Below are 16,315 nucleotides of genomic sequence, written 5' to 3'. Positions count from 1 at the left end.
GATATTATAATAATATATGTAATTAATAAATTTTTATAGTAATACATAATTTATAATAAAATATAAAATTAATGTGTATAACATTTATCATATTACATTTATCACATTACAAGTTATTTCATTAATTAATCATTTGGCTTTACATTAAGTTTAAAAACAATATCTACAACAAATGTTGTAATGGATGAGCTAATAAGAAATTAGAGTAAGATAAGTGAATAAGATAAATGCGCGTTATAAGCGAATAAATTAGCATTAGATGTAATTGATACAATTTTTTGTGTTCTTTATTTTTAATAAATTAGGTAAAATCTATACAAAAATAATCTCTTCTCTATCTTTTTTCTTTATAATTAAAATACTGCAATATATTTTCGCAATGGATGCAATATATTTCGAACGAATTTATTAAAAGTTATTTAATTTAATCTATTCTAGCTCATCCATTTTAAGGCAACGGATTTATCTACAATCTCTATGAATCCGTTACTTTAAAATTAAATAAAAGTTTTTATTACTTACCGGAGCATTGATGTGCCACAGCAGAGTTGTCATTATCGAAGCTACGTTGTCTGTAACATACAAATATAAAATATAAAATTCAAATATAAAACAAATATAAACCAAATATAAAATTACAAATATAAAATTCAAATATAAAATTCATTTATAACAAAGCTCAAAATACAATCAACATTTAAAAAAATTATTATTGTGCGGAATTTCATATCCGGTGTGTAAAATAATATGCAGATATAAACACGTGGGAAGATTTTATAAATTTTAAAATTACTTTTTAAATAGAAATTTTTATATATGATTTTTATAAAAATCTTTCTCTCTCTAATTTTCTTTTTAATTCCTTTAAATTATAAGAACGAATTATTGTGCGTACGATTTATAACAATTGATATACAAATAATAAATATTCACCATCAGGTTGCTTCGCTGATGCAAGATGCCTCTCCCAGGCCTCCTCCTCCTCTCACAATAGTTTGTTGGTCTGTAACATACAAAGAAGATTCAAATTGTAGTCACGGTCAAAAAATTATTATTATATGCATTTCATTTTATATCCGACGCACATAAATAATAAGCAGATAAACAATTTTATAAATTTTGAAAAAAATTCTACTAATAAGTAATAATTTAATAATTCTATTAAAAGCTATTCGAACGTAGAAACTTTTAAATTACAGTTTTTATGTAAAAATTTCTCTCTTTTTCTCTTGTTTAAGTCATGTACATAAAAAATCAAATTACGCGATTAATTACTTAATTTAAATCGCGCGTACGCAATTAATAAATAATTATATATAATTTATTTACCATAAAGTTGCTTCACAGATGCCTGATGCCTCTCCCAGGCCTCCTTTTCCTCTCATGTTGTTGACGCGCGATACTTTCAACGGCATTCCCGCACTCACGAGCGATATTTTTATATCGCTATTTTCGCTATTTTACGTGCGATACTTAACGATTTCCGCAGTATTCCGATGCGATTAAAAATTTTATATTTGATCGCGCGATGTATATACTTAATATGTATATCTATACATTAGACGGCACTCCCGGTTTCGGTACGAGCGAAAATCCCATTTCACTTACGAGAATCAACTTCGAGCCAACCGGTCGGGATTGCAACGATACAACGAGCAAGGACTAAGCCCAAACCGGAAAGAAGACGAAACGATTGACGGAAATAGAGGAAAATGAAGTTCACCAACTCTTTTTCGCGCATAATTATCCTATCTCGTATCGAACCTGGACCCACTAAGCACGATTTCAGGTGCTCCGCCCGGACATATTATGCCTCCCGCGGTTGCTATATGCTACACCAGGCTAGTAGACGGCAAAAGAAGAGGATACCCACATTTTTTAAATGCTTACATTCAGCAATTTAGAAAATGGGGAGGCAACCCCTTTTATCGAGCGAAAATCGTGCCTAGGGGAATCCACTCGACTCCTCGACAGGGTTAACACTCGCAGTGCGTGTGGCTGTAGACGAGCAAAGAGAAGGGACCCATTGACGACCATTCCGAGCAATCGATCGAGTTCTAATTAATTCGGGCCGAATCACTTGACGAAGCACGAAGCAAGAGTGTACGTTGCATAGCAACGTGTGCAAACTCGAAACATCCCAATTAGTTGGCATCGGAAGTAGAGACTCGTGACAATAAGGAAATTGGGATTTTATATGAAAAGTCCAAAAGTTCCGCGAAAACGCGACGACGCGAGAATACTACAACGCGAAAACGCGGTAACGAAGCGCTTGCCGTCCGCGACACGTTGACGGCACCGACGACGCGAAAGGGTACTTAGCTTCCCATTCAGGCACCTTAAGATTTATCATAAATAGAAAAATTTAAGATAAACCTCAAGGCACCATCCAAGTACTAAGCCCTCCCACCGCGACAAGGTGTACCCCATGGGAGGGTTATATTATATATAATTTTATATATAATATAATACATAATTTGAAATTTATTTTGTAATATAGTACATAAATTTAAATTCGCAAATATGAATGATAAATAAAAATATAAAGGATAAGAGAACATCTATTATACAAAGCAATGTTCAAAATAATTGATTTTAAATCTAATTTTTGCGCGCAATTAATTTTTACATTTTTACTTTTAAATAGATATATTTTAATATTATAAACTGCGTAATTACAAAATAATTTATATTTCTTAGATATAAACTTTTAAAAATATGATAAATAAAAAAATTTCTATCTTTTTATATATGAAATATTTAAATAAATATATTAATTTGAAATGTTTTATAAAACATAAAAGTATCTGAAAATATTAATTAATAAAAAATTTTATAAATGTTTTAATTATTTTAAAATATAATGGAATATTTTTTATAAGTTTATGTATTATATATGTTATACAATTTAAAATCACTATTAAATCACAATCAAAGAAATAAAACGAAACGAGAAATATGTATATTTTGAATATATATATTATTGATAAATAATTTATATATTGTTGCGTCCGCGGAACGCGGTATATATCGAACGCGATATATATCGAACTCGCGCGACACAATCGGCATACGCTGACGCTCGTGCACTCGTAAATAATAACGCGATTTAAGGTACACAAGAATTTTAATAAATCGCGAGTAACATACAAGAATTCAGAATAATCGTAAAACGGAAAGAATTTGATAATATATGAAACGTCTCACATCACTACTTCACTGCTCAAGAGCCACTGAGCGAATGATCGTAAGTCAAGAACATTACCGCGGTACTGTTTATATCGCCAGGGTCGACTATGTAAAGAAAGAATTTGATAATATATGAAACGTCACTACTTTATTGCTCAAGGTACTGTGCGAATGATAATAAAGCCGTGTAACGTATTAACAATAGCGCGATCCTGTTTATCAAGGTTGAACACGGTGTTATTGATAATTCTCTCGTTGCCGAAATATTTTCTGTAATATAAAATATTCGCGCGCGGAATATTAAATTATAGAAGTATTTTAATTTATTGATTTCAATTAATTATTTTTTAACAATTTATCACGGAGCCTTTCGTTATGCTATTTATTTGCATCTATAATTCGATTGTTTTATATACTTTGTATTCTCTCATAATCCAAATTATTTTTAGATTTTCAAGTAGAACGATAAAGTAACACGGATGAAATATATTTGTGACTCTAGGTATTGAAATAATAATTATTGTCCGTAAAGATCGCAACGATCGAAGCAATTATTTAACATTTTGGATTCCTATCATTTAATCGATTCTCGATTAAATTGTACATTGTTTAATTAACAAGGATTGTTAAAATTTAAGGTATTGGTCGAAATATAATTAATTCTAATATTGTTAATGAAATATAATAAGCATCAATGATTGAAAGTTCATAACATAATTAAGTCTCTTATCCCCTTTTATGCATATTTTGTTTCAATTTTTAATCACGGTAATGAATGATTGCGATTCGATAAAGATTTATAGTTGCGATACAGTTTCATGTCGTGAATTAATTTTTAATTAATTAATTTATATTAATATTTAAAGCAAATTATGTTTCGATACTAATCGTAATCGTGTTTAGTAAAAAAATTACAATACAATACGAAACGTTTCGCACCACTATCTTATTACTCGAGAGTCACCGTGCGAATGATGACAAAGCCGAAACATAGCGCGCTACTGTTTATATTTTATATTGCCAAAGTCGAACACCGTGTTATCAATAATTCGTTGCCAAAATATTTTATATATTATAAAATGTACATTAACGCGGAATATATTAAATTAATGAAGTATTTTAATTTATTGATTAAAATTGATTATTTATTAAACAATTTATCCTTTCATTATGCTAATTATTTGCATCTATAATTCGATTGATTTACTTCGTGTTCTCTCACAATCCAAATTATATTTAGATTGTCAAGTAGAACGATAAAGTAACACGGATGAAATATATTTGTGACTCTAAATATTATAATAATTATTATTGTCCGTAAAAATCGCAACGATCGAAGTAATTATTTAATATTTTGGATTTCTATCATTTAATCGATTTTCGATTAAATTGTATATTGTTTAATAACAAGGATTGAGAAATTTAAAGCATTGGTCGAAATATAGTTAATTTTAATATTAAAGCTTTAACATAGCGCGCTACTGTTTATTTTTTGTATTGCCAAAGTCGAACACCGTGTTATCGATAATTAGTTGCCGAAATATTTTACATATTATAAAATATACGCTAACGCGGAATATTAAATTATAGAAGTATTTTCATTAATTAATTAAAATTGATTATTTATTAAATAACTTATCACGGAACCTTTCGTTATGCTAATTATTTGAATTTATTCGATTATTTTATTTTCAAAGTCAAATTCTATAATATTTAGCTTTGCATTTTAGAAGACTGACTTAGAGCGAGCTAAATAAATAAATAAATAAATAAATAAATAAAAAATAAATAAATGATGTTGAGAAGAAAAAGAACACACATAAATAAATAAATAAATAATAGCGTGGAAAGAGAGAACATACTAATATTTTTATATAATAAATTATTACTAATTAAATTATTTATATTTTTATTTATATTATTTATATTATCAGAGATACATATATGTTATCCTCTGAGAACATTCGTGGACATTGGCTTTGTAATTCATGTTCACGTTTTTAATGTCCACAGAGGGAGTATCGCTTCCAGGGATCACCTAAAAGCGAGCCATGACATCTCTCAGTCTTCTCTCTGGTTACATGTTATATAATTGTTGTGTTAAATAACAATTATATTGTTATAACAGTTATATAACTATTAGTTATAATTTCTATAATTCTATAAATAACAGTTATATAACTGTTAGTTATAATTTCTCATTCAACAATATAACTGTTACATGTTATGTAACTGTTACATAACATGTATATGTGTGTTATGTAACTGTTACATAACAATTATATAAATGTTAATTGGTGTTTGCTGGGAAAGTATCTGAAATTGTATGTGTGTGTGTGTGTGTGTATATGTAATGTAGAGCTGTTTATATTTCTTTAGTATGTGTTGTTCTTTAGTAAATTAGTTACTAGTATGTTAAATAACAAAAATATTTTTTTTTAAATAAAAATATAAAATATAATATGATAAATTGCTTCACATTTTCCCAAAATCCATTAATAATATAATTTTGTACTTTTTATCAAGTTACTCATATTCATGCGAAACAAATTAGAAGTACGATTGATTTGTATGTATGTACTTTTCTTTATTATTACTATTAATTAAATTATGTACATTAATGGGGAAATATTTTGCGCAGTATTTTTATTTTATGTAATTTTCATCTCCTTAAATGACTCACAAGGAGAGTATACCTTTGGATTATCAATTTTAATGAAACTGCGAGTATGTAGTATTTAATAATTAATGTATAATTATTAATAAATTAATGTATGTAGTACTTAATAATTAATTTATAATTAATTTATGCAAAGTAGTAAGATATACTTTTTTTATTAATTCATTATTTCAAATATTTGAAAATGAAAAGGAATAGGCAAAAATTACTTGTAACGACACAAAAAATTGAATTTTAAATTGTTTATCACTTTCAAAATTAAACACATTTAAATGATAAAAAATAAATGAGATAAATGAATAAAGATAAATGAATAAAATAAATGAAACTAATTTTCCGATTTATCGACATCAGCCACGATGATATTTATCATAGAAACACAATATATAAATATAACATTATATTATATAATATTAACAATTTTGAGTTATATAAATATTAGATAATAAAGATATAACAACTATTATTAACTATAAGAAATTAGGCTCTGTATATTAAAATATAAACTTAAATTTAAACAGGCCATCAGAGCTAAACGCGGATGGTAGTGCGTAAGTTCAACGAGAATTAAGTTTTCGTTGAAATTTATTTGTGTGCACAGGGCACAAAATTTTCTTGGTACGATACCAAGCAAATTTTAAATAATTCTCAATTCGAGAAATTATTTAATTATTATCCCTCTATTTCCCCCCTGTAGTGTTGTAGGCGAGAAAAATATCGGGCTGAAAGTCGCTGAATCGGGAATCGAACCCGAGTCTTTCGCTTGCCGGGCGACTGCTCTTACCACTGAGCTATTCAGACCCCTCAACTCGATACTTCTCGGTCGCCTACAAATATATATTAAATTAAAGTATAACGCCATCTTCCGCCGGCGTGAATTAAATAACTATAAGAAATTAGGCTCTGTATATTAAAATATAAACTTAAATTTAAACAGGCCATCAGAGCTAAACGCGGATGGTAGTGCGTAAGTTCAACGAGAATTAAGTTTTCGTTGAAATTTATTTGTGTGCACAGGGCACAAAATTTTCTTGGTACGATACCAAGCAAATTTTAAATAATTCTCAATTCGAGAAATTATTTAATTATTATCCCTCTATTTCCCCCCTGTAGTTGTAGGCGAGAAAAATATCGGGCTGAAAGTCGCTGAATCGGGAATCGAACCCGAGTCTTTCGCTTGCCGGGCGACTGCTCTTACCACTGAGCTATTCAGACCCCTCAACTCGATACTTCTCGGTCGCCTACAAATATATATTAAATTAAAGTATAACGCCATCTTCCGCCGGCGTGAATTAAATAACTATAAGAAATTAGGCTCTGTATATTAAAATATAAACTTAAATTTAAACAGGCCATCAGAGCTAAACGCGGATGGTAGTGCGTAAGTTCAACGAGAATTAAGTTTTCGTTGAAATTTATTTGTGTGCACAGGGCACAAAATTTCCTTGGTACGATACCAAGCAAATTTTAAATAATTCTCAATTCGAGAAATTATTTAATTATTATCCCTCTATTTCCCCCTGTAGTGTTGTAGGCGAGAAAAATATCGGGCTGAAAGTCGCTGAATCGGGAATCGAACCCGAGTCTATCGCTTGCCGAGCGACTGCTCTTACCACTGAGCTATTCAGACCCCTCAACTCGATACTTCTCGGTCGCCTACAAATATATATTAAATTAAAGTATAACGCCATCTTCCGCCGGCGTGAATTAAATAACTATAAGAAATTAGGCTCTGTATATTAAAATATAAACTTAAATTTAAACAGGCCATCAGAGCTAAACGCGGATGGTAGTGCGTAAGTTCAACGAGAATTAAGTTTTCGTTGAAATTTATTTGTGTGCACAGGGCACAAAATTTTCTTGGTACGATACCAAGCAAATTTTAAATAATTCTCAATTCGAGAAATTATTTAATTATTATCCCTCTATTTCCCCCCTGTAGTGTTGTAGGCGAGAAAAATATCGGGCTGAAAGTCGCTGAATCGGGAATCGAACCCGAGTCTTTCGCTTGCCGGGCGACTGCTCTTACCACTGAGCTATTCAGACCCCTCAACTCGATACTTCTCGGTCGCCTACAAATATATATTAAATTAAAGTATAACGCCATCTTCCGCCGGCGTGAATTAAATAACTATAAGAAATTAGGCTCTGTATATTAAAATATAAACTTAAATTTAAACAGGCCATCAGAGCTAAACGCGGATGGTAGTGCGTAAGTTCAACGAGAATTAAGTTTTCGTTGAAATTTATTTGTGTGCACAGGGCACAAAATTTTCTTGGTACGATACCAAGCAAATTTTAAATAATTCTCAATTCGAGAAATTATTTAATTATTATCCCTCTATTTCCCCCTGTAGTGTTGTAGGCGAGAAAAATATCGGGCTGAAAGTCGCTGAATCGGGAATCGAACCCGAGTCTTTCGCTTGCCGAGCGACTGCTCTTACCACTGAGCTATTCAGACCCCTCAACTCGATACTTCTCGGTCGCCTACAAATATATATTAAATTAAAGTATAACGCCATCTTCCGCCGGCGTGAATTAAATAACTATAAGAAATTAGGCTCTGTATATTAAAATATAAACTTAAATTTAAACAGGCCATCAGAGCTAAACGCGGATGGTAGTGCGTAAGTTCAACGAGAATTAAGTTTTCGTTGAAATTTATTTGTGTGCACAGGGCACAAAATTTTCTTGGTACGATACCAAGCAAATTTTAAATAATTCTCAATTCGAGAAATTATTTAATTATTATCCCTCTATTTCCCCCCTGTAGTGTTGTAGGCGAGAAAAATATCGGGCTACCATCCGCGTTTAGCTCTGATGGCCTGTTTAAATTTAAGTTTATATTTTAATATACAGAGCCTAATTTCTTATAGTTATTTAATTCACGCCGGCGGAAGATGGCGTTATACTTTAATTTAATATATATTTGTAGGCGACCGAGAAGTATCGAGTTGAGGGGTCTGAATAGCTCAGTGGTAAGAGCAGTCGCCCGGCAAGCGAAAGACTCGGGTTCGATTCCCGATTCAGCGACTTTCAGCCCGATATTTTTCTCGCCTACAACACTACAGGGGGGAAATAGAGGGATAATAATTAAATAATTTCTCGAATTGAGAATTATTTAAAATTTGCTTGGTATCGTACCAAGGAAATTTTGTGCCCTGTGCACACAAATAAATTTCAACGAAAACTTAATTCTCGTTGAACTTACGCACTACCATCCGCGTTTAGCTCTGATGGCCTGTTTAAATTTAAGTTTATATTTTAATATACAGAGCCTAATTTCTTATAGTTATTTAATTCACGCCGGCGGAAGATGGCGTTATACTTTAATTTAATATATATTTGTAGGCGACCGAGAAGTATCGAGTTGAGGGGTCTGAATAGCTCAGTGGTAAGAGCAGTCGCCCGGCAAGCGAAAGACTCGGGTTCGATTCCCGATTCAGCGACTTTCAGCCCGATATTTTTCTCGCCTACAACTACAGGGGGGAAATAGAGGGATAATAATTAAATAATTTCTCGAATTGAGAATTATTTAAAATTTGCTTGGTATCGTACCAAGAAAATTTTGTGCCCTGTGCACACAAATAAATTTCAACGAAAACTTAATTCTCGTTGAACTTACGCACTACCATCCGCGTTTAGCTTTGATGGCCTGTTTAAATTTAAGTTTATATTTTAATATACAGAGCCTAATTTCTTATAGTTATTTAATTCACGCCGGCGGAAGATGGCGTTATACTTTAATTTAATATATATTTGTAGGCGACCGAGAAGTATCGAGTTGAGGGGTCTGAATAGCTCAGTGGTAAGAGCAGTCGCCCGGCAAGCGAAAGACTCGGGTTCGATTCCCGATTCAGCGACTTTCAGCCCGATATTTTTCTCGCCTACAACACTACAGGGGGGAAATAGAGGGATAATAATTAAATAATTTCTCGAATTGAGAATTATTTAAAATTTGCTTGGTATCGTACCAAGAAAATTTTGTGCCCTGTGCACACAAATAAATTTCAACGAAAACTTAATTCTCGTTGAACTTACGCACTACCATCCGCGTTTAGCTCTGATGGCCTGTTTAAATTTAAATAACTATTATTATATTAACTATTATTATATTAACTATTATAATTTTTTATTCCAATGTTATATAATTGTTATAATATGTGTTTGCTGGGAAAAAAACATAATTATATGTAATTTTCATTCAAATCGATGACTCTAAAGTCGCATACTCTGCTTGCAGTGTGAATATTAACATCAAGATAAAAAAGAAAAGAGTCACTGTGTTATGTGTCAATGGGGGTAACATTAATACCCACGCTGTCTTTTCGTATAATGTACTTTATTATAGTTTTTATTATGAATATATAGAGAACACGTATGAAAGAAATGATATTTAAACGTATCGCTTAGAGGCATTTCGCCTTGTCTCTTAGTCGGACCACGACAACGTCTTGGGAATGATTTCCTAAGTCGTGGTTCACACACATGTAACGTATCGTATTGAATGTTCTCTGTTCGGCTTTTTAATCCGTACTGACGAGCTGAGCTTCCGCGTTCTGCTCCTCACTCATTATTTCGTGAGTTCGCTGAACCTTGCTATTACGTGTATCGTAAATGCGTTGAGGCCTATAAACTCGCATGAATGTGTGTGTGTATGTGTTTATTTTTCTCGACTAAGATATATGTCGTGCACGACGTCGTGTTCCACGTAACATATTGGCAGATAATTTATAGTTATATTTTTAAAAAGATAACTCTTGTTGTTGCACGTTTCGTTATGTAGTCATTATCTTTTAAATATCGTATAATCACTAGTTTTTATTAACATTGTATATAAAAGATAGATGAAATGAATGTGCAAATTCATCTATCTCTTATATACAATGTTAATAAAAAATAGTGATTATACGATATTTAAAAAATAATGATTATATAGCGAAATGTTCAATATATAAGCGCATTCGCGATTGAAATATCCTTCAGTACTTTAAAAATATTGATAAAAGCATATCCATTCAATACGTCATACACACGCAGTGATACGTAGAAATATATCTTACAAACAATTGATTGCTTTTTGACGGAAAAATTATTTTAAACGTCTTTTGTGTAAAAAAGGTAATATTGATAATGGCATAAATTTTTTTGAAATTTAACATATACAAAATATTTCTGATGAATTTTCATATGTTTATAATAATAGATTATTTGTTAAGTCAATTTTTAACATTTTAATACAAATATATAAAAATATTATTTATCATAAGAATTTTTAAGTTTCAATATCTAAATATTTAAATACTATCATCGCGTTAAGTCAATCGAGTAATATTATAAAATTAAAATTCTATTAAAGTAAAGCTAATTTATAAACAAAAAGAATATTTTCTATATGAATATGATATTTTTCTTATAATTCGTACAAAAGGAGGAAAATAAAAATTAACTTTAATTTCTCTAATAATAAATTCAATGTTCAATATATTAATTTGTTTTATCGGTTATACATCTTCGCAATATTTTGCGTTTTTATGATTTTAATCAAATTATCGAATTTGATTTTATGATTTGATAATCAAATAATATGATTTATTATTCTAATCAAATATAATGAGAAATTGCTTATTTTTATTTATTTTAGACAAAAACTTACAATGTTAATCGCAGAATTAATTGGGATTTTCATCGTTGCTTTGATTATTGTGTATACTTATTATAAGTATGTGTTATTCAATTACTGGCGCAAAAGAAATATTTTTTATATTGAACCTGTTGTGCCAACTGGTAATATAGGAGCCATAATGACTAAAAAAAGAACAATAGGCGAGTATATTTTCTTATAATATTAAATATTATAAGAATATATTATAATCCTTATAATGCATTTATTTCTACATAAGCAATCTTTATTATCTATAATATCTTTTCCTTTTTACTCTGTTCCCTCTTTTCATTTTATTTGAAACGAAAACTAGTGGAATTGAACAAAAACTTTTTTAACAGGCGAATTCTTCCACGATATCTACGTAAAATACAAGGAACATCGTGCCTTTGGAATATACTCATTTTTCAAACCAAATCTGATAATTACTGATCCTGATCTTATTCGAATGGTGTTGACGAAGGAATTCAAGAATTTCCATGATCGCGGAGTGTTTTGCAACGAGAAGATTGATCCACTGACCGGTCATTTGTTTGCACTGCCTGGGAAGAAGTGGCGGAATTTGCGCGTCAAGTTGACACCCACTTTTACTTCAGGAAAAATAAAGCAAATGTTTACGATTATGAAAATGTGCGGCGATGAATTTGTGAAAAATTTAGAAAATGTGGCTCAAACAGGAGATTCAATCGAGATAAAAGATTGGTTTGGAAGGTAAAATTTTTTTAAACAGAAAATCTTTGTATGAATATAATATATATTCATACAAGAATTATTAAAAAAAATTATATATAACGAAAGTTTTTTTTATTATTATCGTAATAATTTGTTGAAAATGTATTTGTAGATATACAACGGATATAATTATGTCAACAGCTTTTGGAGTCAAATCCAATTGCATACAGGAAGGCGATAATGAATTTCGATATTGGGGAAAAAAGATCTTCGAATTGCACCCCTTTTGGATTGCTTTAGCTCTCTTCATGCCTCAAATTTTGAATTTCTTTTCCATTCCTTTACATAAACGAAGTATCAGAGAATTTTTTATGAAAACTTTTCAAGAGAATGTGGAATATAGACAAAGTCATAACATCATCAAGCATGATTTTATGAATCTGCTCATACAACTTATGGAGAAGGGCTACGTTGAATCCGATGATATGAGAGATATCGATAAATCTTGTAAATATGTATATAATTGTTTTAAATATTTGTTTTCTATCGCGTTTATTTTGTCTTTTAAAATCAATTTTATTTTTAAACATAATACATACAATTCTTATTTTAATTAAATACAGACAACAATATGACGATATAATTAGTTGTATGTAGTAATTATATAAAAGCATTTCTAATTTTTTTTAGAATATTTCTAAAAGAAACAAGATTAATATAAAATGTTTTGTTTATATATAGCAATCATCAACAGGTTGACTACGTCAGAAGCGGTTGCGCAAGCTTTCGTCTTTTTCGCTGCTGGTTTCGAAACTTCTTCCACAACAGCAACATTTTGTTTATACGAATTAGCTCAACATCAAGACTTGCAAGACAAACTTCGCAATGAAATCGATGAAAAATTAGAAAGTCATGGCGAATTGACTTATAATGCTGTGAACGAAATGACATATCTTCACAAAGTAATAAACGGCAAGTTGATAATCTATATTGTAAAGTCATCGGGATTAATTATTCTTATCAAGTTTCCTTTACAAACAGATTACAAATTCTAACTGGAAGTTTCTACACACACACATACACAATAATATTTCTTGACTTATATATATCTAAATAAATATGTCTAATAATAACTGATTATATATTTTAAAGTGTTTTTTATATTTTTATAATTTTATATATTGCAGAGACAATGAGGAAATATCCACCTCTACCTAGTTTGAATCGCGTCTGTACCGAGGAAATAGATCTTCCAACAACAAATATTCATGTTCCAAAAGACATGCCAATCATTATACCGATATTTGGATTACATCGGGATCCATTAATATATCCAGATCCTGATAGATTTGATCCTGAACGATTTAACGAGGATAAGATAGCAGCCAGACATCCTTACACTTATTTGCCATTTGGAGAAGGACCACGAATTTGTATCGGTGAGTGTAGATAAGTCTTTTCTACCTAATTGATAAAATCTGTTTTCTCATTGTTTACGCGATTTTTTTTAAATATTTTATGTAAATTTTTAGAAAAAGACACCAAGGTCAAATCGTCTTGGCCTTGACATATGTTGTCAAGGTCACTATCCTGATTAACATTCAAGTTTTTAGCTGTCGCTCCTTGTTTATTAAAAAGTTATTAACAAAAGAATTTCCAGAAATTATATGCAATATGCGACTATACGAATTCCCAAGCAATGTTGATTTGACTTCTAAGAAGGAAGGTATGCGTATAGTCGCATGTTGTATATACGCTATTGTTAATAACTTTTTAATAAACAACGAGCGACGGCTAAAATCTTTTGAATGTTACTTAGGACAGTGACCTTGACAACATATGGCAAGGCCAAGATAATTCGAGCATGGTGTCTTTTTCTAAAGTTTTACCTAAATATTGAGAAGACAAGATTTTTGGAAAAATATTTAAAGAAATATATTATATTATATTTATACTGTAAATAAAATATTTAATTACTTAATTATGTGTTTTGAAATATATGTATTAATCTATATATATTTTTATCCCCCCTTGATAATTTAATAAAAAATTGCTATAAAAATATATTGAAAGAAATTAGTAATATAAAAGTTTTATCATTTTTTATATTACTAATTTCTTTCAATATATTTTTATAGCAATTTTTAATTAAATTATCAAAGGGGGACAAAAATATATATAGATTAATACATATATTTCAAAACATATAATTAAGTAATTAAATATTTTATTTATAGTATAAATATAATATAATATATTTCTTTAAATATTTTTCCAAAAGTCTTGTCTTCTTAATATTTATGATATTATTTTAGCAACATTATTGAATAATATAAAATCAAAAACTTTAATATGAATAAATATATACGATTTAATTTAAGAAGAGTTATATAATTATTTTTTTTGCGCTTTCTATCTAGCGCTGGCTCATTTGTTCGATTTTGAGTTATTTATATTGTAATATTTAGGGCGTCATTGATTATTAATAATATATGTTATTGAATAAATTGTATATAATTATTTATGATTATGATTTATGATTATGATTTCTTAAGATATTATAATTAATATTTTGATTATATTTTATTTAGAGATGCTATAAACTTTAAATATTTTTTTAAAAATTCTAAAATAAATTTATATTTAATTATATATGAATTATCAATTATTTTACTATGTAATATCTGTGTAATATCTTACTATGTAGTGACTATAACAAATATGAATTATCTATCATTATCTTATCAATATATCTTATCAGTTCAGAGAGCACAGAATATTGTAGCAATATTATTAATATTGTTGTAACATTGCAACAACATTGCAATATTGTCGCAATATTGCTACAATGTTTTGTGCTAGAGTATTACGCTATTATTTTATCAATGTGTCAATATTACGTCATTATTACTATTAATTTTTAGGTTCAAGATTTGGCTATATGCAAACCAAAGTTGGACTTGTAAGTCTTCTGTCGAAATTCAAATTCCAACTCGATCCCCGAACTATGGTCCCGTTAACTTATGATCCGAATAATTTTATACTTACGCCCAAAGAAGGTGTATATCTTACTATGAAGCCGCGATAAAAAATAATATATAAACACTCTTGAATATATTTAAATTTACTTAACCAAAAATATTATATCTCATACAACACAGAAGCTTGCAACAACATTGCTGAAATGTTATAGCATTACTCATTGCATTACATTGGTGCAGAAATATTGCAAAGACATTATTTTATAATATTACTTTGGCAATGTTGCGGCAGTATTACACAGTTCCACAAAAAAAAATGAAAAAAATACCTCCGGGGTCTGAGTAGGTGTACTATATGTTTTTGGGGTCGCTGAATCCGAATCCGATGTCCATTTAACTCCATGTCATCAGGATTTTTCATAACCTCAAAAAAACTGCTCAATAACGGCATATCTCAATAACTCCTGCTCTATAACCCCATGAACACTTAAAACCATGAAAAATAAAACCCCAAACACCTCAATCCTTTAACATCTTCCCCCCACAACCCCACAACTTCATAACCTCATAACCCCATAACCCCATAGCCCAGAAAATTAGTGAAAACGACACTTGTGAGCGTCTCAGCCCTGACGCTCGGTGTCTGCAGGCCAAACGTGGTACTTGAGACTTGAAACTACATTTTTATCGATTCTACAACACCTCAACCCCATAACCCCATAATCTCACAACCAAAAGAATTAGTGAAAACGACACTTGTGAGCATCTCAGCCATGAAACTCGGTGTCTACGAGCCAGAAGTGATACTTGAGACTTGACACCACATTCTCATCGACTCCACAACACCTCAACCCCATGACCTCATGACCCCAAAACCCCATAACCCAAAAAATTGGTGATAACGACACTTGTGAGCATTACAGCCCTGACGCTCGGTGTCTGAGGGCCAGATGTGGTAATTTAGACTTCGAATGCGAATTCAAATCTTATATTCGTGGTGCCTACATTTTGCCGAACCCAGGAACAACGACGAGGACGTAGAAGGCTTTTGTTCCCTTCGGGGTGCTTCATTAGAGTGTGTCCCCTTGCCTCACACTTTTTGGGGTGCTTTATTACAGTGTGTCCCCT

General features: G+C 30.4%; 1 protein-coding gene and 1 non-coding gene across 2 annotated transcripts; one reads left to right on the top strand and one right to left on the bottom strand.

Moving 5' to 3' along the window:
• Positions 1-7,425: 7,425 nt before the first annotated feature.
• On the bottom strand, positions 7,426-7,499 carry Trnaa-ggc (transfer RNA alanine (anticodon GGC)). The gene has a single exon. It is a non-coding gene; the product is annotated as a tRNA-Ala (tRNA).
• A 3,358-nt stretch (positions 7,500-10,857) lies between these two features.
• Positions 10,858-15,309, top strand: LOC145975080 (putative cytochrome P450 6a14). Its single transcript, XM_083105217.1, has 7 exons — positions 10,858-10,990; positions 11,514-11,695; positions 11,876-12,245; positions 12,379-12,713; positions 12,948-13,178; positions 13,394-13,645; positions 15,131-15,309. Exons 2-7 carry the CDS (start codon positions 11,527-11,529, stop codon positions 15,292-15,294), a joined length of 1,521 nt encoding a protein of 506 aa, XP_082961343.1. The 5' UTR covers positions 10,858-10,990; positions 11,514-11,526; the 3' UTR covers positions 15,295-15,309.
• Positions 15,310-16,315: the final 1,006 nt, after the last annotated feature.

Source organism: Camponotus vicinus, unplaced genomic scaffold (genome assembly GCF_025532165.1).
Source record: "Camponotus vicinus isolate PSW18456_S1 unplaced genomic scaffold, iyCamVici1.0 SCAF_7, whole genome shotgun sequence".
NCBI classification, from domain to species: Eukaryota; Metazoa; Arthropoda; class Insecta; order Hymenoptera; family Formicidae; genus Camponotus; species Camponotus vicinus.
The sequence above is the reverse complement of the archived record's forward strand: the minus strand, read 5'-3'. Positions and strand labels throughout refer to the sequence as shown.